The sequence below is a fragment of the Mus caroli genome, chromosome 3, assembly GCF_900094665.2.
Source record: "Mus caroli chromosome 3, CAROLI_EIJ_v1.1, whole genome shotgun sequence".
NCBI classification, from domain to species: Eukaryota; Metazoa; Chordata; class Mammalia; order Rodentia; family Muridae; genus Mus; species Mus caroli.
Genome location: NC_034572.1, coordinates 81,809,895 through 81,828,563, shown reverse-complemented (window position 1 = coordinate 81,828,563; position 18,669 = coordinate 81,809,895). Strand labels below are relative to the sequence as shown.

The 18,669-nt window shown below is 53.0% G+C and overlaps 2 protein-coding genes and 1 non-coding gene across 8 annotated transcripts; all 3 read left to right on the top strand.

The window, feature by feature from the left end:
• The first annotated feature begins 87 nt into the window (after positions 1–87).
• On the top strand, positions 88–8,867 carry Fdps (farnesyl diphosphate synthase). Of its 3 annotated transcripts, XM_021158241.2 has the most exons (11): positions 88–218; positions 935–1,150; positions 1,239–1,401; positions 2,624–2,764; positions 6,777–6,857; positions 6,967–7,089; positions 7,350–7,438; positions 7,520–7,592; positions 7,924–8,001; positions 8,088–8,222; positions 8,611–8,867. In XM_021158241.2, the coding sequence occupies exons 2-11, from the start codon at positions 972–974 to the stop codon at positions 8,809–8,811; spliced, it is 1,263 nt and encodes a 420-aa protein (XP_021013900.1). In that variant the 5' UTR covers positions 88–218; positions 935–971; the 3' UTR covers positions 8,812–8,867. The 3 variants fall into 3 exon arrangements, with proteins under 3 accessions (XP_021013900.1, XP_021013902.1, XP_021013903.1); XM_021158243.2 differs by lacking the exon at positions 935–1,150 and having other exon boundaries at positions 95–218; XM_021158244.1 differs by lacking the exons at positions 88–218; positions 935–1,150 and adding an exon at positions 225–324.
• Positions 4,422–4,528, top strand: LOC115030675. Its single transcript, XR_003836281.1, has one exon. It is a non-coding gene; the product is annotated as a U6 spliceosomal RNA (small nuclear RNA).
• A 221-nt stretch (positions 8,868–9,088) lies between the features above and the next one.
• Positions 9,089–18,669, top strand: Rusc1 (RUN and SH3 domain containing 1). Of its 4 annotated transcripts, XM_021157971.2 has the most exons (11): positions 9,109–9,182; positions 9,885–11,308; positions 11,540–11,950; positions 12,696–12,794; positions 12,902–12,978; positions 13,112–13,286; positions 13,358–13,463; positions 13,628–13,674; positions 14,218–14,767; positions 15,792–15,914; positions 17,996–18,669. In XM_021157971.2, the coding sequence occupies exons 2-11, from the start codon at positions 9,973–9,975 to the stop codon at positions 18,162–18,164; spliced, it is 3,093 nt and encodes a 1,030-aa protein (XP_021013630.1). In that variant the 5' UTR covers positions 9,109–9,182; positions 9,885–9,972; the 3' UTR covers positions 18,165–18,669. The 4 variants fall into 4 exon arrangements, with proteins under 4 accessions (XP_021013631.1, XP_021013630.1, XP_021013633.1 ...); XM_021157972.1 differs by lacking the exon at positions 11,540–11,950 and having other exon boundaries at positions 9,089–9,182; XM_021157974.2 differs by lacking the exons at positions 9,109–9,182; positions 9,885–11,308; positions 11,540–11,950 and adding an exon at positions 12,384–12,491.

The window sequence follows — 18,669 nt, the reverse complement described above, 5'->3', positions numbered from 1 at the left end:
TCAGCGAACTAGGCCGTACCCACCCCGAGACACAAGTCTGAGTTTCTTGCCGCCTAATCCGTGGCATGCCGGGAGTCGTAGTATTATATTTAGGTTCTGCCTCCTGAGCCTGGAGACTGGGAACTACAACTCCCAGAGCGCTGAGCGGATGCACGCTCAGCTTTTAGGTGTAAGCCGCAAACATCTTGGACCCCGGGAGAATCCGCGTTGAAGAACAGGTGAGAGCTATTGTTGGGGCTGGAGCTGAGGTTTACCCCTGTCTCGGGTCGGGTGAAGCTCCGAGGCACCAAAGGACCAGCCCGTGTTGGAGTTACGGGTCTTGAGGTCGGTGGGCCAGAACGAACGGTTTGCTTGTGCCTTCGTGAATTTCTAAACGCTGGCGTCTTCCTCAAGTCCTCCGTACGCCAGGCCTTTAGTTTACTCTTGTGAGTCCTCCCACGCCCACCTGTTGCTCGGAGGCCGGCTGCGGTTAGCACCAGTGCCGGGACAGATGACAAGCGCACAGCACCTTCGGCCCCAGTCCCCTCATTGGGACTATCTAAGAGCTTCCCTCTCTTTCCCCTACATGTGGACCCCTGGGTTCCAGCTTTGGCTCTTCGTCAGCTCAGCTCTCTTACATTCACTGAACCTCAGTTTGGTGTCTCCATTAACATTGTGACTTAAGGACCTTGCATCCCGTAATTCTCTGTTCCGAATTGTAGTGAACGCAACCTTGGAAGTAGAAAGCGTTCAGTTTTAGCCATTTTCGGTTTAAGTGAAGATCTATTGGATCTCAGTCACTCCGATAAACTTTTCATTTCCTGTGTGTTTTTTATGTAATCCTTGAGTTTAGAAGCGGGGTGGGGCGTTCTAATGCAGGAGGTAAAAAGCTTGGCTTGGGGGATACCTTAGGTAACTGCTACCAAGCATCTGCCTTCGGTGCTTGCTCCTGCAGGGAGTGCTTGGTGCCCCCACCCCCATGCACACCCAGGATGCCCCTGTCCCGCTGGCTGAGATCTCTGGGGGTCTTCCTGCTGCCAGCCCCCTGCTGGGCACCCCGGGAGAGGTGGCTTGGTTTCCTACAACGACCCTCCCTGGCATATGGGTGTCCAGTCCTGGGGGCCTGGCACAGTGCCCGCTGGTGGTGCCAAGTGTGGACAGAGGAGCCTCGGTGAGTGTGGTTGGGGTGCGGGGCTTCGGGGAGGGAAGCACCCGAGCCACCCTCTCATTTGTTTGTGTGTGTTTTTTTTTTCCCTCAGAGCATTTAGCTCCTCTGTCAGAATGAATGGGAATCAGAAATTGGATGTTTATAACCAAGAAAAGCAGAATTTCATCCAGCACTTCTCCCAGATCGTCAAGGTGCTGACTGAGAAGGAGCTGGGACACCCAGACATAGGGGATGCTATTGCCCGGCTCAAGGAGGTGAGGGATTCAGGACTGAAGAAGCTGGTAGAGGTGTGGATTCATGAGGGGTTTTGATAAGAGCGAAGTGACTACCTGAGTCTCTGGAGTAGATGGGTCCCTGCTGCACGTCAGCCCTCCTCCGGGATGTTTGGCTCCATGACTTTTGACCATCTAGACAGCTTTGCTTGAGAGTAGCCTTGGACCCAGTAAAGTTTGATTTCATGCCCTGAAACTATGATAGGATCTTAGTAGATACCATGAGGCTGTTGGCACTGAGGCCTGAGGGAAGTTATTGTATTGTTAGAAAGACTGTTCTACTGGAGTTACCTAGTTCCCTCCAGTGTCTTCAGACAGAGTTTCATGTTTTTTAAGCCCACATGGCCTCAGACACACAACCCCCACCTCAGCCTGCTGTGTGCTGTGTCAGTGACAGTACCACCGTGCCTGGATTGGGAAGTCTTTTAAAGACAGACATTTTTATTTTCACTTTTTGTACATTTGACGTTTTGCCTGCGTGTACGTATGTGTGAGGATGGTTGTGAGCTGCCATGTGAATGCTGGGACTCAAACCCAGGTCCTCCCGAGGGGCAGTGCTTTTCATTGCTGAGCCATCTCTGTAGCCTGGGGAGTTCTTACTGTATAAATGTTGTCTCATCTCTGAGGAAAAAACCCAAAGAGGAGAGTTTTCTTTGTCTATGCTGTGTCGGTATTAAAGAGCTAGCTCCTTAGTTAGTTAGCAGGGAGCACAGTTGAGAAGGCCCCAGGAGGAGGACGTTGGAGGGGTCAGAAATAGCCCTGAACCTTGCTGTCCCTTCAAAGCCTTCTTTTGGCTAACTTTGGAGAAGCCTCGTTTTTTCTTTTGTTTGTTTTCCCTAGCCAGGGCTGGCTAGAACTCATTATGTATCTGAGGCCAGCCTCAGACTCATGCAGTCTGCCTGCCTGCCTCCACCTTCTGAGTACTGAGATGATAGGTGTCAGTCATCCCTCCACACCAGGGCCCTTGTCTTTAACACAGGCTTGTTGGCAGGTGGTCCCAGTCCTCCACTTGGGGGAAGAATTGGGTGTATGTTATATAGCAGGTACTTGGGTGCCACAGGCCATAGGATGTTGGAGAAGGAATGAAGAGGGGAGTGATCCAGGGGCTCTCCAAGGGGGAGTTGGGGTTCAAAGAGGGAGAAAGGAAAAAAATCTCTTCAGGTCCCTGCTGTGTGGACCCTGATGTCTTCTCATCCTGCCTCAGGTCCTAGAGTACAATGCCTTAGGAGGCAAGTACAACCGGGGTTTGACCGTGGTACAAGCCTTCCAGGAGCTTGTGGAGCCGAAGAAACAGGATGCTGAGAGTCTTCAGCGGGCCCTGACAGTGGGCTGGTGTGTAGAACTGGTAAGAGCGGGCCAGAGGAGCAGAGGGTCCTGCAGTTGGGTTCCTTGATGAGGAGACTAAGCTTGTTTTTTGCTTGTGTTGGTGTTTCTGTGTCTCTTGTGTGCTGTAGTCACATTTAGGCAGTGTGAATCACTTCAGGGACTGACAGGCGGGCACAGAGAATTTTCAGAAATGTTAACCTTAAATCTCACCAGATGGTGGTGGTGGCCCACGCCTTTGGTCTCATCACTGGGAGCAGAGGGAAGTGGATCTTTTTGAGTTCTAGGCTAGCCTGATTTACAGAGTAGGTTCTAGGACAGCCAGAGCTACTCAAGAAACTCTTGTTTCAAATAACAGAAACCTTAAGCTTCCTGAACTTAAAAAAAAAAAAGAAAAGGAAAGAAGTAGTTTTGCCGGTTGGCCGATAAGTGCATTAGCTATCCGAGCAGAAGAGCCAAATTGGGCTGCCAGGGCCCTGTGACAATCCAGCTGTGGCAGTGAACACAATCTGCATGGTAGGTAGAGGCAGGAGGCCGGCTGGGCTGCCTGGCTCAGTGAGAGCCTGTTTGAAGGGAACGCATTGCTGTGACAGGCGAGACACCTGCATCTTCCTTAGGCTTCTGCTCCCTGGGCTCATGTTCACACTGATGCACACATCTGTGTGGTGGCTGGGACACGTGTGTAATACATATGGCCACCTAGTGCTGGGCACGGAGACAGGCAGGTCCCCAGAGCTTTCTGGCAAGCTAGGTCAGCCAGTCAGTCGGTGCCAGGCTCAGGCTCAGTGAAAGAAGGTTTGTCTCCAAAAAAGGAGGTGGAGAATGTGGAGGACACCTGATGCATGTATGTGCTCAGTCCAGACACCCGTGTGAACACGTGTGACACAGACACATGCACACAAGACTCAGAGCAGCGGCTCTGTCAGTGCCAGGCAGGCAATAACACTTGTGTTCAGTTCCTCACTATCCATATAACAGCTGTGTGCATCTGTAATACCCTTCCTGGGGTGGGGAGAAATGCAGGTCCCTGGAGCTTGTTGGCCAGTCTGATGCAGTTTCAATGATAGACCCTGTCTCAAAGGATAAGGTAGAAAGGCTGGAGAGATGGGTCAGTGGTTAAGAGGCACCAGGGTGGGCTGGTGAGATGGCTCAGTGGGTAAGAGCACCCGACTGCTCATCTGAAGGTCCAGAGTTCAAATCCCAGCACCCACATGGTGGCTCACAACCATCTGTAATGAGATCTGATGCCCTTTTCCGGTGTGTCTGAAGACAGCTACAGTGTACTTACTTATAATAATAAATAAATAAATCTTAAAAAAAAAAAAAAGGGGGCTGGCGAGATGGCTCAGTGGTTAAGAGTGCCGACTGCTCTTCCGAAGGTCCCGAGTTCAAATCCCAGCAACCACATGGTGGCTCACAACCATCTGTAACAAAATCTGATGCCCTTTTCTGGAGTATCTGAGGACAACTACAGTGTACTTACATATAATAAATAAANAAATCTTTAAAAAAAAAAAAAAAAGAGGCACCGGGGTTCAATGGCTAATACCCATACGATGCCTCACAACCGTGTGTAACTTCAGACCTAGGGAATCTGATACCCTCTCTGCCCTCGGTGACCACCAGGCATGCACATGATTCGCAGACACTTGCAGACCAACACCAGAGCGTATGAAAGAGTGCTCGGTTTGGGAGCATGTGAACTGAAATTGGAATAATGCAGAGAAGATTAGCATGGCCCCTTTGCAAGGATGACAAACTTATGAAATGTTCATTCTCTTTTTTTCCTTTCTAGCTTTTCATTTCTATCAGATGTGTGAAAATACATAAAGATTGGTACCAAAAATATGATATACAAAATTTACAAAATGAGAAAGACATCTCAAGAGAACCCCACCCCCACCCCAAATGAGGAAGGCATCCAATGTTGACCTCTGACCTCCACATGAATGCATTTGTAACACATCTGCACACAACACACACATACAAACATCTTTGACATGTTCACTTACAGAATGATTTTCCGGAGCCAAGTGAAAGCTGCTTCCCTAAGATAGTGGACGTGCCCCCACCCCATGGCTCTAACTTGTTTCAGACCTGGCTCTTGAATGTCTGACTTTTTTTTTTCTGGGTGGGTGAGGGGTTTCCAAGGTTTTCATGAAGCTCAGGGTCTTGTCTATTATAAACACTCTTATCCCTTAACTACATCGCTGCCCTTTGGTTTTGGTTTTTGGTTTTTCAAGATAGGGTTTCTCTGCATAGCCCTGGCTGTCCTGGAACTTACTTTGTAGACCAGGCTGGCCTCGAACTCAGAACCACCTGCCTCTGCCTTCCAAGTGCTGGTATTAGAGGTGAGCTCCATCAGTGCCTGGCTGTTTTGTTTTTGAGACAGATTTTCACTGTGTACAGCTCATACATACTCAAGATCACCTTGCTTCAGCCTTCCGAGTGCTGGGATTATAGGTGTGTGCCATCACACATACTGATTTACAGTTTGTGGTGTTTGGATGATGTAATGATAGACTTCTGTTGAGAATCCTAGGGATGACAGGGTGAGTCAATAAAAGTTCTGGAGCCCTGAGTTTGATCTCTAGCGTCCATGTACGAAGATGTATACTGACTCCCAAAAGTCACCCTCTGACCTCACTGCATGCTGCGGCATGCGAGCATCCACACCGAGGCACACCTCCCTCACCCCTGATCAGTGGAGGGCTGGTAATGTTCTAGTGGGTAAAGTGAGTCCTATCCCAGAACCCAGGGAAGGAGGGAAAGGGAAAAACAACTCCTAGAAGTTGTCCTCTGACTCCTACTTGTGTGCTGTGGTGTGTACATACAATAATAGAAGCCCTTGCACACAATAATAATAGAAGTTTGTTAAAAGAGAAAAAAGTGCTTCATTTTGTTGTGGGGGTCAAAAGCCTTCCCTACCATATGTAAAGCCCCGCGTCCCATCCTCAGCACCTTTAACACAGTAAAGCCAGGTCGTTCAGTTAAAGCACTTGCTGTGTGACAGATGTGTAGCCTGACTGGAGCGGGAGGTGGTTCAGTGTTCAGGAGGTGGGCTGAGGACCCTGAGGTTGAGGCCAGCCTGGCCTTCATAGTGAGGCTGCCTCAAGGAAACAACCCAGAAGTGTCACGGGTGTTGTTCAGTCTTTCATCTCCTTAACGGCGAGCTCTTGGGAGGCACCACTCTGAGGTCAGGGCTAGGCTCTGGGGATATCAAGTGAGTCCTTTGCTGAGATGAAGAGCATTTGCCGGCAGGCAAAGTAGCTCAGTTGGTAGCATGGAGTCTTGGGTTCACCGCCCAGCTGTGTCCAGAAGCAGGCACTGCAGCAGACGGCTGCAATCTCAGCACCTGGGACGTAGAGGTAAGGGCAGAAGGGCAGGTCCTTGGCCATGTAAGGAGCTAGGCTCTCTCCAAAGGGAAAAGCCATTTAGCCAGGGAGGTGCTCCTGGAAGTGTGACTGTCAGCCCACCACTGCGGGGAGTCAGGGTGGCAGTTAGTGCAGATGCCATGCATGCCGGATGATGGGGACTGGTTTGTTCCTATAGCGAGCTGAGTCTGCTCCCTCAGACACCCCAGCACTGCCTGCCCAGAGGTGGCAGCACTCACTGGGAAAATGCCTCACAGTCTTGCCCATGCCAATCTGGTGTGCGCATTTTTTAAGTTGAGAGTCACTCTTTCCAAATGGCTGTAGCTTGTGTCAAGTTGACCTTAAACTCACCAACACAGTCACTTACTGGGGTAGAAATTCACTGATGCTTTGGACAAGAGCGAGCCACATGAAGTTGTTTTACACTCTCTTGGTACCGGGGACTCTAGAGCCTGTTAGAGGTGCCAGAGGTGTGTTTTAGTTCATTAGCCTGAAAAAAAAAAAGGATGCCTATGTGGTATCTGAGAGGAGGTCTGGTGACTTGATAGGGTCCCCACAGCCAACCTTTCTACCCAGTGTACAGCAGTGGTCAAAGCAGCAGCTGTCTCTGAGAGAGAGCTCCTCCCAGAGCCCTTCGGTCTTACCCTGTTCCTCTCCTAGCTCCAGGCTTTCTTCCTTGTGTCAGATGACATCATGGACTCTTCCCTCACTCGCCGGGGACAGATCTGCTGGTATCAGAAGGTAAGGCAGGCAGGAAAGTAGCAATGGGCCACAGGAGAGGTGGTTGGGGTGTCTGCTGTGATGGTTTGAATCTGGCCAGCAGTAACTTGTTTCACACTGTTCCTAACAGCCAGGCATAGGCTTGGATGCCATCAACGACGCTCTGCTTCTGGAAGCCTCCATCTATCGTTTGCTGAAGTTCTACTGCAGGGAGCAGCCCTACTACCTGAACCTGCTGGAGCTCTTTCTGCAGGTGCATTGCAGTGGGGCTGGGGACCCACACCTGTCTCCTGTAGCTCTAGCCTCTGTGGCACGTGCTCTGCTGTGCTAGACTGGGAAGTGTGCAATGGCAAGCAAAGGTAGTGAAGAAGGCAGTCATGTGATTGTGAGCATGGACGGAGCTGCTCTCTTCCCTCCTGCCTGCCTGCCTAGTTGTCAGCTGCTTGGGATGCAAGCATTTCCTGGTCCCGGAGAAAGCCTGGCTTAGAGACCGTGTGTTATTTTCTTCCCTAGAGTTCTTATCAGACTGAGATCGGGCAGACTCTAGACCTCATGACAGCACCCCAGGGCCATGTGGATCTTGGTAGATACACTGAAAAGAGGTGAGGCCACTAGCAATCATGTGTAGACAGAGACTTAAGATGGGCTGTGCCCTCATGAATGCATCTTCTCCCCTGACTCAGGTACAAATCGATTGTCAAGTACAAGACGGCTTTCTACTCTTTCTACCTGCCTATTGCGGCTGCCATGTACATGGTGAGTCGTGGCACCTCCACTGGTTTCTCTCGGGGACGCTGGGACAGAGGGCATTTACTGTGTGACGTGTGACCTCGGGCAAGCCCTCTGTCCCTCTGATACTGGAAAGTGAGCAGAGTTGAGGCCTCTGGGTGGTACATCTTGGGGGGTGGGGGGGGCAGAGCAAAATTGAGGCTGAGGCAGGAGACTGACTAGGTGTGGAGGTGGTTCATGGGTCAGGTCTTCGTTTCATTTTGTAAGAAGTTGAAGTTGAAAGTGGAACCGTAATGGCTGCAGCTCCCAGGGGAAGATGTTGTGTGGTCATGCTGCCTGCCCTGTCTCCTTCCTACAGGCAGGCATTGATGGGGAGAAGGAACACGCCAATGCCCTGAAGATCCTGATGGAGATGGGCGAGTTCTTCCAGATCCAGGTAGGCAGGTCCTGCAGCCCAGAGTGCATATTTTCTCTTCCCCGGCCTGGAGGCCTTCTCATCTCTCCTTTATGCCTGCTGCCTAGGACGACTACCTTGATCTCTTTGGAGACCCCAATGTGACAGGAAAGGTCGGCACTGACATCCAGGACAACAAATGCAGCTGGCTGGTGGTTCAGTGTCTGCTACGAGCCTCTCCTCAACAGCGCCAGATCTTAGAGGTGCTCGCGTGGGGCCTGGGAGTGGCATGTCCCTTTGCTAAGGGGATGGAGGAGGGGTGGTTAGGAAAGCAGGGTGATTTTGCTGTCCAGGAGACATTAGGCAACTAAGTGCAGTTTGGTGTTTGTGCTGAAGGTGGCTAGCAGGCAGAACCGCGGAGGTTTCGGACAGTGCCAGACAACGCATGCTGCCCAATAACTTAGCGGTGTCACGACCGGGAAACCCTAGAGGAAGTAGAATCCAGAGCCAATACCTGAACTTTGGGGTCGGGAGGCAATGCTTGATATCTTGGATCCCCAGAGAGGAGAGTTTTGCCAGTGGTCTGGAGTGAATGAATGAGTTGTGAGGGCCTTTGGACCCAGCCAAGTAAAGCTGTTTTCGTGTTTCCAGGAGAATTATGGGCAGAAGGACCCAGAAAAAGTGGCTCGGGTGAAAGCACTGTATGAGGCGCTGGATCTGCAGTCTGTTTTCTTCAAGTATGAGGAAGACAGTTACAACCGCCTCAAGAGTCTCATAGAGCAGTGCTCTGCACCCCTGCCCCCATCCATCTTCATGGAACTTGCAAACAAGATCTACAAACGGAGAAAGTGACCCCGGAATTGGAGAGGCTGGGAGGGAGGGGTCTCAATAAATTATTGTTCAACATCCTCTGGTTTTATGCTTGTGTCAGTCAGGAGTTCGCTTTATCCAGAATGCAGGGGTGGGAGAGGGCAGCTTGGAATCCAGGTTGGCAAAAGCATTCCTTGAGACCCAAAGCATCTGCTTTGTAGATGGGTGACATAGGCACAACGTCAAGTGTTGCGTGGGGGTTGAGGGGCGGTCCTGAGCTATGCCACGCCCATGCGTGAAGGGGTGCGGCTGCGCAGCCACAGTGGGTTTTGCCGGTGCCCCTCCCCTCCGCTCCGTTCCCTGCTGGGCGGGGACGCAGACGAGGTAGCCAAAGCGATTCCAGGAGGACTGCGGTGAGGAGGGCTCGGTCTGAGGGTGCGGATGGATAGATGCATGGATGGATGGATGGATGGATTGATAGCACAGGAGAGGAGCAGTTAAAAGAATAAAGAAATGGGCGATGGCTGGGTGATGGGAGACGACACAGAGTGAATGGACAAATCTTGGCGTTGCGGTGGGTGAGGACACAGGAGGAAGGCTAGAGCTGAACGGGGACTGGGACAGATGCAGAGCTGATAGCAGAATGCTTCCCCTTGCTCCAGCCCAGACCCCTCTCCTGCGTTGACAAACCAAACCCTTCGTCTTGTTCCCCACCATCCATCTCACTAGAGCATCCGGGCGGGGTCTCCTTCCTCCCAGGGTTAGGCTGGAGGACAGAGCTTGATTAGGAAGAATCGGTATATTCTGGGCCCTATTCTTTTTCAAGCATCGCACCCCCATATTCTGGGCCCCACTCTTTTTTTCAAGCTTCGCAGCCCCACAAAGATCAGAGTACAACTGCATTCTCTGATGACCCTCCTTTCTCCGTTCCCTGGAGGTTATGTTCCGCTCCACCTGCAAATACTGCAGTGGGAACTAATGGCCTGTCCGTGGTGATTTGAATCTCATTTAAATATTTCCCAAAGCAGCCAGATCCTTCCCAGGCCTGTTCTAGTCCTCAGTCACCTCCGGTGCCCTTACCCGTGATCTAGGTTTCAACCACCCCTGTTTTCTAGGTCTGCATCTACTCTGTCAGGTAGGTGGATGTGAGACGCTGGATCCTCTTGGTTCTCTGAAAGCCATACGTCGTCCTCCCTCGGCACCATGCTGTCCCCTCAGCGGGCTTTACTCTGCAACCTCAACCACATCCATCTCCAGCATGTCTCCCTAGGCCTGCACTTGTCCCGCCGTCCTGAACTACGAGAGGGGCCTCTGAGCACACCCCCGCCCCCGGGAGACACCGGGGGCAAGGAAAGCAGGGGGCCCTGCAGCGGGACCCTTGTGGATGCCAACTCCAACAGTCCAGCTGTGCCCTGCAGATGCTGCCAGGAGCACGGGTCCAGCATAGAAAATCAGCAGGACCCTTCCCAGGAGGAAGAGGCTGCTTCGCCTTCAGATCCAGGATGCTCTTCCTCTCTCAGCTCCTGCTCAGACCTTAGCCCTGATGAGTCTCCAGTGTCAGTCTACTCGCGAGACCTGCCTGGTAATGAGGATGCCAACCCTCAGCCTAGCATCTTGGAGCTGGGCTCTCCTCTGGCTCCAGCGGGCCCTAGCACCTGCTCTCCAGACAGTTTCTGTTGCTCTCCTGATTCTTGCTCTGGAATATCTTCTCCACCTGGACCTGACCTGGACTCGAACTGCAACGCCCTGACCACCTGCCAGGACCTACCTTCCCCAGGCTTGGAGGAAGAGGAAGACAGTGGGGAACAGGATCTTGCTACCTCTGAGCTCTCAGAGACCGAAGATGGGAGAATCGACGCAGGGAAAGCAGAGCCCAGTTGGAAAATTAACCCCATTTGGAAAATCGACACAGAGAAAACTGAAGCTGGGTGGAAAACCATCGAGGACAGTGACTCTGGTCGGAAAACAGACGAAAATACAAACTCGAGCTTGAAAACGGAATCTGGGAAATTGGCTTCTTGTTTGAACACCAATTCTGGTTCGAAAATAGATGCAGGGAAAACTGATGGGGGATGGAGAGGTGACGTCAGCCAGGAGCCGGTGCCCCATCGGACAATCACGTCCTTCCATGAGCTGGCCCAGAAGCGCAAGCGGGGTCCAGGGCTGCCCCTTGTGCCGCAGGCCAAGAAAGATCGCAGCGACTGGCTCATAGTCTTCTCGCCCGACACTGAGCTCCCGCCGACTGGGTCCCTGGGAGGTTCTTTGGCACCTCCTCGAGAAGTCACCACCTTCAAGGAACTCCGGTCGAGAAGCCGAGCCCAGCCTCCGCCAGTCCCGCCCCGGGATCCCCCGGCTGGGTGGGCTTTGGTCCCGCCTCGACCGCCTCCCCCTCCCGTCCCTCCGCGGAGGAAGAAAAATCGACTTGGGCTGCAGCCTATTGCAGAGGGGCTGTCGGAGGAGGGCAGGGCGGCCAGCCCCCGGGCTGGTGAGGAGGCATCCGCCCCGCAGGAGCCCGAGGAACCGCGCGCGCACGCCGTGGGTAAGAAGCGCGGACCCGCAGGAGGGCGGGTCCTGAGCCCGCCCCTGGTCCCCTCCTTCTGCAGTGTCCTTCCCGCCCCATCTCCAGGGCGCGCTCTGGGAAAGGGAAACTGGGTGGATCTTGGAGTGAAGGGACTAACTCTTTGCTCCTCTCTTTCCCGCCCCTCCTTGCCTGGCTGCCGGCCGCACTGCCCTCCCCCCCTGCACCTGGCCCCGCCAATCCCGCCTGCAGCCGGTCCCTCGCTATTCCCTCGGCCCCCGGTTTTCCGGTTCTCGGCCGACGGGCGCCCCCTGTTGGAGGGTGGGGGCGCGGGCGCACCCGGGTCCCTGCTCTTTACGCCTCTGACCGGGTGGTCCAATTCCCGGCTCCGGCTGCTGGGGGCAGCGAGTCCTCCGGAGGAGCAGCTCCTGCCTGTGCGCCTATCCCCAGTGGGAGCTTATTCTCCTCCAACTCGGGGGGCCTTGCCTTGCCTGGCCAGCCCCGAACTGGCACTGCTGCTATCCCCGCTCTTTCCCAGAAGTAGCACCTTCCCCGCCGCGGCGCCCCTACCCCGCCAGGTTCCCGCCCCCCCGCTGCCAACACCACCGTGTCCGCCGACCGCCCCTCGCTGGACCAGAAGGCCACCACCTCCGCCCAGGCAACGTAAGACGGACCCGGGCCAGCCCCGCGGGCCGCGCCTCGGCTCGCTGTCCTTCCAGTACTGGGCCAGCCTTTATCTGGGGTGCCTGGCTAGGTCTCGCCCTTGGAGTTGGGCAGGCTCCTTGCGGGCTCATTAGTCCCGGGGAGCCTGGTCTTGCTGGGGGTGAGGAGCGTGACTGCTCCCCTCGCTGCACAGAGGGCTCCACCTGGTCTGCCCAGCTTAAGAGGTCTATTGTTAGGGACCTGGAGTCACACCCTCTGTGGAATTCCTCCGCTAGGGAAGTTCTTGGCCTCGGTGGTTTGGACCTATTGTCCCCTCCCAGGAGATTCTAGCCGCATCCTCTCCATTACTCCCGCCGCAAGTAGGGTGAAGCTAGAGCCTAGCATTGACAAGGTGCAAGGTGACTACGTGGGTTCTCCAAGATTCCCCACCCTTTCCCGTCTGTCTGTCTTTTCATTGGTCGAGGCTCCCACGTGCTCGGTGTGGGTGCAGCCCTCGGTTTCCTCGCCCAGTCTTCTTCCTTCTTAAAGGCCCAGCTAGCTGGTCGGTGTGGCTCCCCGACTAACCAGAGAGGAAGGGCAATGGGAACTGAGGTGGGGGCGGCGAGGGCCGGGGTTTGCTCTATGCCCCAAGTGGCTATGTTCTTTCTTTCCCCCCTGACTCTCAAACTATGAGACCAAGGGAGCCGACGTCCTCTGTGTAACCCTTGGCAAAGAAGCGTCATCGCGTCCTTCTTCTGTCACTTAGTGCGCAGTTCCTGGTCGTTTGCCGGTGTTCCCGGGGCTCAGCGGCTGTGGATGGCAGAAGCCCAGAGTGGGACTGGCCAGCTGCAGGAGCAGAAGAAAGGTACTTACCCTTCCCGCCTTCTGAATGACCCTTGGTATATAGCTATCCACCCCAAACCCCCGTTGAAACCAGGGGCTTTGATGTGTCTTCCTTCCATCTCCACCCAGGTCTCCTGATAGCTGTCAGCGCTTCAGTGGACAAAATCATCTCGCATTTTGGGGCTGCTAGGAACTTGGTTCAGAAGGTGAGTTGGTTTGAGGGAGGTGTTGGAAGATTTACTGTAGTGCGGGGGAAGTGGAAAGACTCCGGAACACTTGGCTAGCCACGCCTCTGGACCCTCTTGCTTTGCACTTTGCACATTACTGCGCTGTTCCCAGGCTCAATTGGGGGATAGCCGACTGAGCCCAGATGTGGGGCATCTGGTATTGACCACCCTCTGCCCGGCCCTCCATGCTTTGGTGGCTGATGGGCTGAAGCCATTCCGGAAGGACCTCATCACTGGACAGCGTAGGAGCAGCCCCTGGAGTGTGGTGGAGGCATCTGTGAAACCAGGTGAGCCACAAGGGAGTGGGATCCGATGGGAGCAGGGCCCGGACCTGGCTGACCCTTGCCCCCATCCTCAGGTTCCTGCACACATTCGATGGGATCTCTGTACAGCCAGGTCAGCCGACTGGCCCCGCTGAGTAGCAGCCGCAGCCGCTTCCACGCCTTCATCCTGGGCCTCCTCAAGTGAGTGTGGCCCTTCCCCCACTGCTCTGCTGGCCTTCGGAAGCACCAGCATATCATGGCTAGGACACAGTAGTGGAAGCTGTTTCCAGAGACCTCCCCTCTCCAGGGTTTTCCCTCATTCTCCACCTCTTCCCTGAATTTACCACCTCTCCTCTCTCCTCCAGCACCAAACAGTTGGAACTGTGGTTTTCCAGCCTCCAGGAGGATGCAGGTCAGAAGCTGGGATGGGAGGGCATGGTACTGCGGGGTGAGGAGAGGACAGGCTCTCTTGCTGGTCCCTACTGAGGTCAGAATACACATCTAGGGGAAGAGTATGAGAAGAGACTCAGCCCAGGCTCTCCAGCCCTTCATATTTTTCCACTTGAGGTCTTCCTTGCCTTGGGGCCATCTCTTGTTCCCTACACCTGGAATAGGTCCCTTCCCCTTCTTGCTACCTCATAGCTTTCAATTCTCCTGTGGGTCTCTTCCTCAGCAAGGGTCCAGCTCTACCCTGAAAGGCAGGTCCCCACCCCTGTGTGTGTTCCCAGGCCTTTCCCTTTCTAGCCTATACAATGTCTCAGTTAACAGCACTAACTCGATAAGTCTCCCTCAGGAGGCAATGGTTCCACACGGGCAGAGAGATAATTGTCAGTCCTGTAGCCCAACTCTTCCGGCCTCCGTTGCGCACCCAGAGTGAGAGGCCTGAAAGATGTTTGCGGACACTGGAATTGGTGCAGGAGCTGGTCCGGGGCTGATGTTGGCTGCTCTTTTCCAGGCCTACTGTCCCTCTTGTATCTGCCCACCGGATTCTTCTCCCTGGCTCGTGGTAGCTGTCCATCCCTGGCTACAGAGCTGCTGCTTCTGCTGCAGCCACTGTCGGTGCTCACCTTCCACCTGGACCTGCTCTTTGAGCACCACCACCACCTACCCGTGGGCCTGCAGCAGGCTCCTGCCCCTTCATGCCCACCTCCCGCCCTCCAGCAGACTATGCAGGCTGTGCTGCACTGGGGGGAACGTTTGGCTCAGAGTCTCCGAGGGACTTCAGGGGAGACCACTACAGACTCTTCAACCCCTTCAGCACGCCCTCCACCAGGCAGCTGGTGGGATCAGCTGACCCAGGCTTCTCGGGTCTATGCCTCTGGAGGCACTGAGGGCTTTCCTCTTCTCCGGTGGGGACCCAGGCGTCATGGAACTACAGCTGAGGCGGCACAGGAGGCACCTCCGCCCACGGAACAAACCACACCAGGAAGAAGCGTGTGGTTGGGGCGGCTGTTTGGTGTGCCTGGGTGCCCCTCAGAAACTGAGAGTGGCGCCTTCAAGTCTAGGTATGTACACACCTGCGTTTTGTCCCTTTTCTGACCTTCCGGTCTCATCAGCGCCCCCCAGCGGCCAGTCAGGATCCTTTCAATAATAGGCAGGCAGTTGGTTTTTGTAGCCATGGGCTTTAATGGTTACATTCACAAATGATTACATTTTAGTGGCTACATGCAGTTCCCGATTTCAAGCTGAGTGGTGGTGGTGACGCCTTTTAATTTTTTTTTTTGACCGAACATCACATTGGCTGCTTCTGAAACATACCAGGAACGTCTCTTCATAGTATTCCAGCCCCTCTCTCTAGAAAGCTACTACCCCAACCACCCATTCAGCTAACTCTTTCACTTCCTTACAGTTCGACCTTGATTTAAGAATGAGGTCTTGGGCTGGTGAGATGGCTCAGTGGGTAAGAGCACCCGACTGCTCTTCCGAAGGTCCAGAGTTCAAATCCCAGCAACCACATGGTGGCTCACAACCATCCGTAATGAGATCTGACTCCCTCTTCTGGAGTGTCTGAAGACAGCTACAGTGTACTTACATATAATAAATAAATAAATCAAAAAAAAAGAAAAAAAAGAATGAGGTCTTCTCTAGTCAGGCAGTGGAGGCGCACGCCTTTAATCCTATTGAAGGCAAAGACAGGCAGATGTCTGAGTATGAAGCCAGCCTGGTCTATAGAGTGAGTTCCAAGACAGCCAAGGCTACTCGGAGAAACCCTGCCTTGAAAAACAAAAAGACAAACCAAACCAAAGTTCTTGATTTCACAGCTTGGCTTTTAGAGCTGAAAATATTTATCTCACTCTTTAGAAGAAAAAAAAAAAAAAGATATCTCTGACCCCAGTGGAGCCTCCTCATTGATGTCTGGGGACTTTGGCTCTGACTCCACACCTATGTAGACCCTGATGGATCGATCCATAGACCTTACAGCTGCCACTCTGCCCTCGGCTCTGATGTTCCCCTGTGTGCCACTTGGAGGATTCTTGGGTCCTTTTTCTGGGGTGGTATGGCTTTGGTGACCTACATTCTTCCCTCTAGGAGACCATCCAGCTGGTTGCCCCCAACAGTAAGTGTGCTGGCTCTGGTGAAGCGGGGGACACCTCCTGAGACTCCTCCAGAGGAGCTTGTGAGCTCACCAGGCAGCATGGTGCAGGCTGACAGGTAAGGGCTGGGAGAAGCTTCTGTGTGCCTGGGGGTTGTCTCCATAGTGTGGGCAGGAGGTAGTGGGAAAGGCTTGGTTTCTTCCCTGCCCATCACGGCTGCGGCACTAATTTCTTTGATCCTTAGCTTCTTTCTCTGGAAAAGAAGATGCTGGTTGCGGTGGCTGCAGTTGGGAGCCTGACACAGCAGGGTCTTGAGTTCCAGGCCAGTTGTGGCTCCTGCACAAATGTGGTGCACAGGACATGTATGCAGGCAAAACACAGTGCATATAAAAAAAAAAAAGCACATGAAAACCTTTTTTTTAAAATGTATTTATTTACTTTATGTATGTAAGTACACTGTTGCTCTCTTCAGAGACACCAGATGAGAGAGCATCAGATCCCATTACAGATGGTTGTGAGCCACCACGTGGTTGCTGGGATTTGAACTCAGGACCTCCAGAAGAGCAGTGAGTGTTCTTAACCCCTGAGCCATCTCTCCAGCCCCCCAAAAACTGTTTTTTGAGACAGGGTTTCATTATGTAGACCACGATGGCCTTTAACTCATAGAAATTCATCTGCATTGCTAAAGAAACATTATGCAGAGTCAGATTTATTTATTTATTTGAGACAAGGTTTTCTTGTATAGCCTTGGCTGTCCTGATACTTGCTTTGTAGACCAGGCTGTCCTTGAACTCAGAGAGATCTGCCTACCTTTGCTGGGACTAAAAGTGTGTGCTACCAAACTCTGGTTTCTTTTTTATACAGGGTTTGTTTATGTAGCCTAAAGTGGCCTTGAACTCAGTATGTCTCAGCCTCTCAAGTGCTGGTGTTAATGGTGTGCACTACCATGCCTGCTTAGACTTCTATTTTAAGGCCCTGTTTCTTCTGGGTATTTTCAGTCCATTTGAAATGAGCTTCTTTTTTTTTTTTTTTAGATTTATTATTATAATTAATTACACTGTAGCTATCTTCAGACACGGCAGAAGAGGGCGTCAGATCTCATTACAGGTGGCTGTGAGCCACCATGTGGTTGCTGGGATTTAAACTCAGGACCTTCGGTAGAGCAGTTAGTGCTCTTACATGCTGAGCCAATCTCTACATTCCCCCTGAATTGAGCTTTTTACATTACTTGTATTTATTTGGGAGGCAGGGTCTTACTATGTAGCTTAGGTTGCTGGAACGTGGAGACCTGAGTGCTGGCATTACTGGTATGTGCTGTCACACCTCACCTGAATTAAGTTTTGGACAGTCATCTTCTCAGGCACTTCTTTGTGCCAGGATAGAACAAATATGACCCCATTTTGTTCATACCCCACTTTTAAGAAGCACATAGTCCACTGGAGATGAGGGTGGCTGGCATGTCAGAGAAGCCTGGCCACACATAGTGGTATGTCTGTAGCCTGGCTAGGAGCAGACAAGGGAGCTGCAAGCCGTTGGAACCCCTGGGATCCCTGGCTTGGGGCTCAGGTGTTTTCAGTATTGGTTCTGGCATGTGTCTGGAAGGGAAAGTGGAAGTCACAGTGAGGGGACTTAAGTGTGGAGAGTGGAACTGTGGCACCTGACAGATGGATCAGCCAGCCAGCCAAGGACCCAGCGTGTCATTCCGAGGCAGTGACAACCCTTGAAGGGGCTAGAGTCTGAGGATGGGACACTTGGTTATGCTTCAGGAAGATCTGTGACTGGCATGTGGAGAGGGGAGGGGAAACCAAGAGAAGGTCTTGGAGATAAAGGATGCCATGTAGCGAGTGCCCCAGAGAAGCTAGAGATCCAAATCAGGGCAAGGTTGTCCAGCTGAAGAGCACAGAGGAGATGAGGGATGGATTGCCAAGAACAGAAGAGTGGGTGCTCACCCCACATCAGGAAGGCCATCTTATTTGCATATGCGTAATTTGAAACACCAGAGGGAAGTGCAGTTTCAAGTGAGCATTTCAAGAGTGGATTGTGGTTCAGGAGGGCCAGGGCCCCAGAGTCCACATGTCAATGGGTGACCCATATCTCCAGCAAGTGTTGGCTGAACCAGCAGGCCAATCTGCCATAGGACAGGCCAGCCCGGGGACCGGGACATTCTGTCCCTTCACCCTTCTTCTTGACTTTCCGCAGGGCAGTCCGGGCTCTCTGTGACCACACTGCTGCAGGACCTGACCAGTTGAGCTTCCAGCGTGGGGAAGTACTTCGAGTCATTGCCACAGTGGATGAAGACTGGCTTCGCTGTGGGCGGGATGGTGTGGAGGGACTGGTGCCCGTGGGATACACTTCCCTTGTTCTGTAGCTCAGAGCCTGCCTCCTTTCCCTAGGCTCATGAGTATTGTCCATGTGAACTTACCATGCCAGGGGCACTTGTCCTTCTGCAAACCCACATTTCTTCCCATATCTATTTCTGTGGACAGTTAAAAATAAACTTTCCTTCCTCCCTCACCACCCACCTGTGAGGTGAAATCTGCTCTTGCAAATATGTAGAAGGGACTTCCTGTCCACAGGATTCCTCTTCTCCATCTGCACAAGAGAACACTGTCCTTCCTATCTGCAAGTCAGTATCTATGCCACCTCCTCCTTCACCCAAGTGGACTGTGCCAGTATAGTACACATGCCTTTGCCCCCAACCCTGCAGGACCTGTGGTCTCCTCACTCTGTCTCTAGCCCTTGTTGCCTGTATTTAAGATGTACTCCTGCTGTGCTAAGTGCTGGACAGAAGCCTGGACACCCCTGGTGGGTGGGCCTGTGGCGTTGGTCTGCCTCTTTCCTTCTTTGTCCCAATAAAACGTGGGAGTTGAACA

Bases quoted from the DNA above. Each gene is read 5' to 3' on its own strand.
- Rusc1 (XM_021157971.2), top strand. From the start codon at position 9,973: ATGCTGTCCCCTCAGCGGGCTTTACTCTGCAACCTCAACCACATCCAT. The intron at 13,675-14,217 runs GTCAGAAGCTGG...GCTCTTTTCCAG, and splicing joins CAGCCTCCAGGAGGATGCAG to GCCTACTGTCCCTCTTGTAT. The intron at 14,768-15,791 runs GTATGTACACAC...TCTTCCCTCTAG, and splicing joins AGTGGCGCCTTCAAGTCTAG to GAGACCATCCAGCTGGTTGC.
- Fdps (XM_021158241.2), top strand. From the start codon at position 972: ATGCCCCTGTCCCGCTGGCTGAGATCTCTGGGGGTCTTCCTGCTGCCA. The intron at 7,593-7,923 runs GTGAGTCGTGGC...TCCTTCCTACAG, and splicing joins TTGCGGCTGCCATGTACATG to GCAGGCATTGATGGGGAGAA. The intron at 8,223-8,610 runs GTGCTCGCGTGG...TCGTGTTTCCAG, and splicing joins AACAGCGCCAGATCTTAGAG to GAGAATTATGGGCAGAAGGA.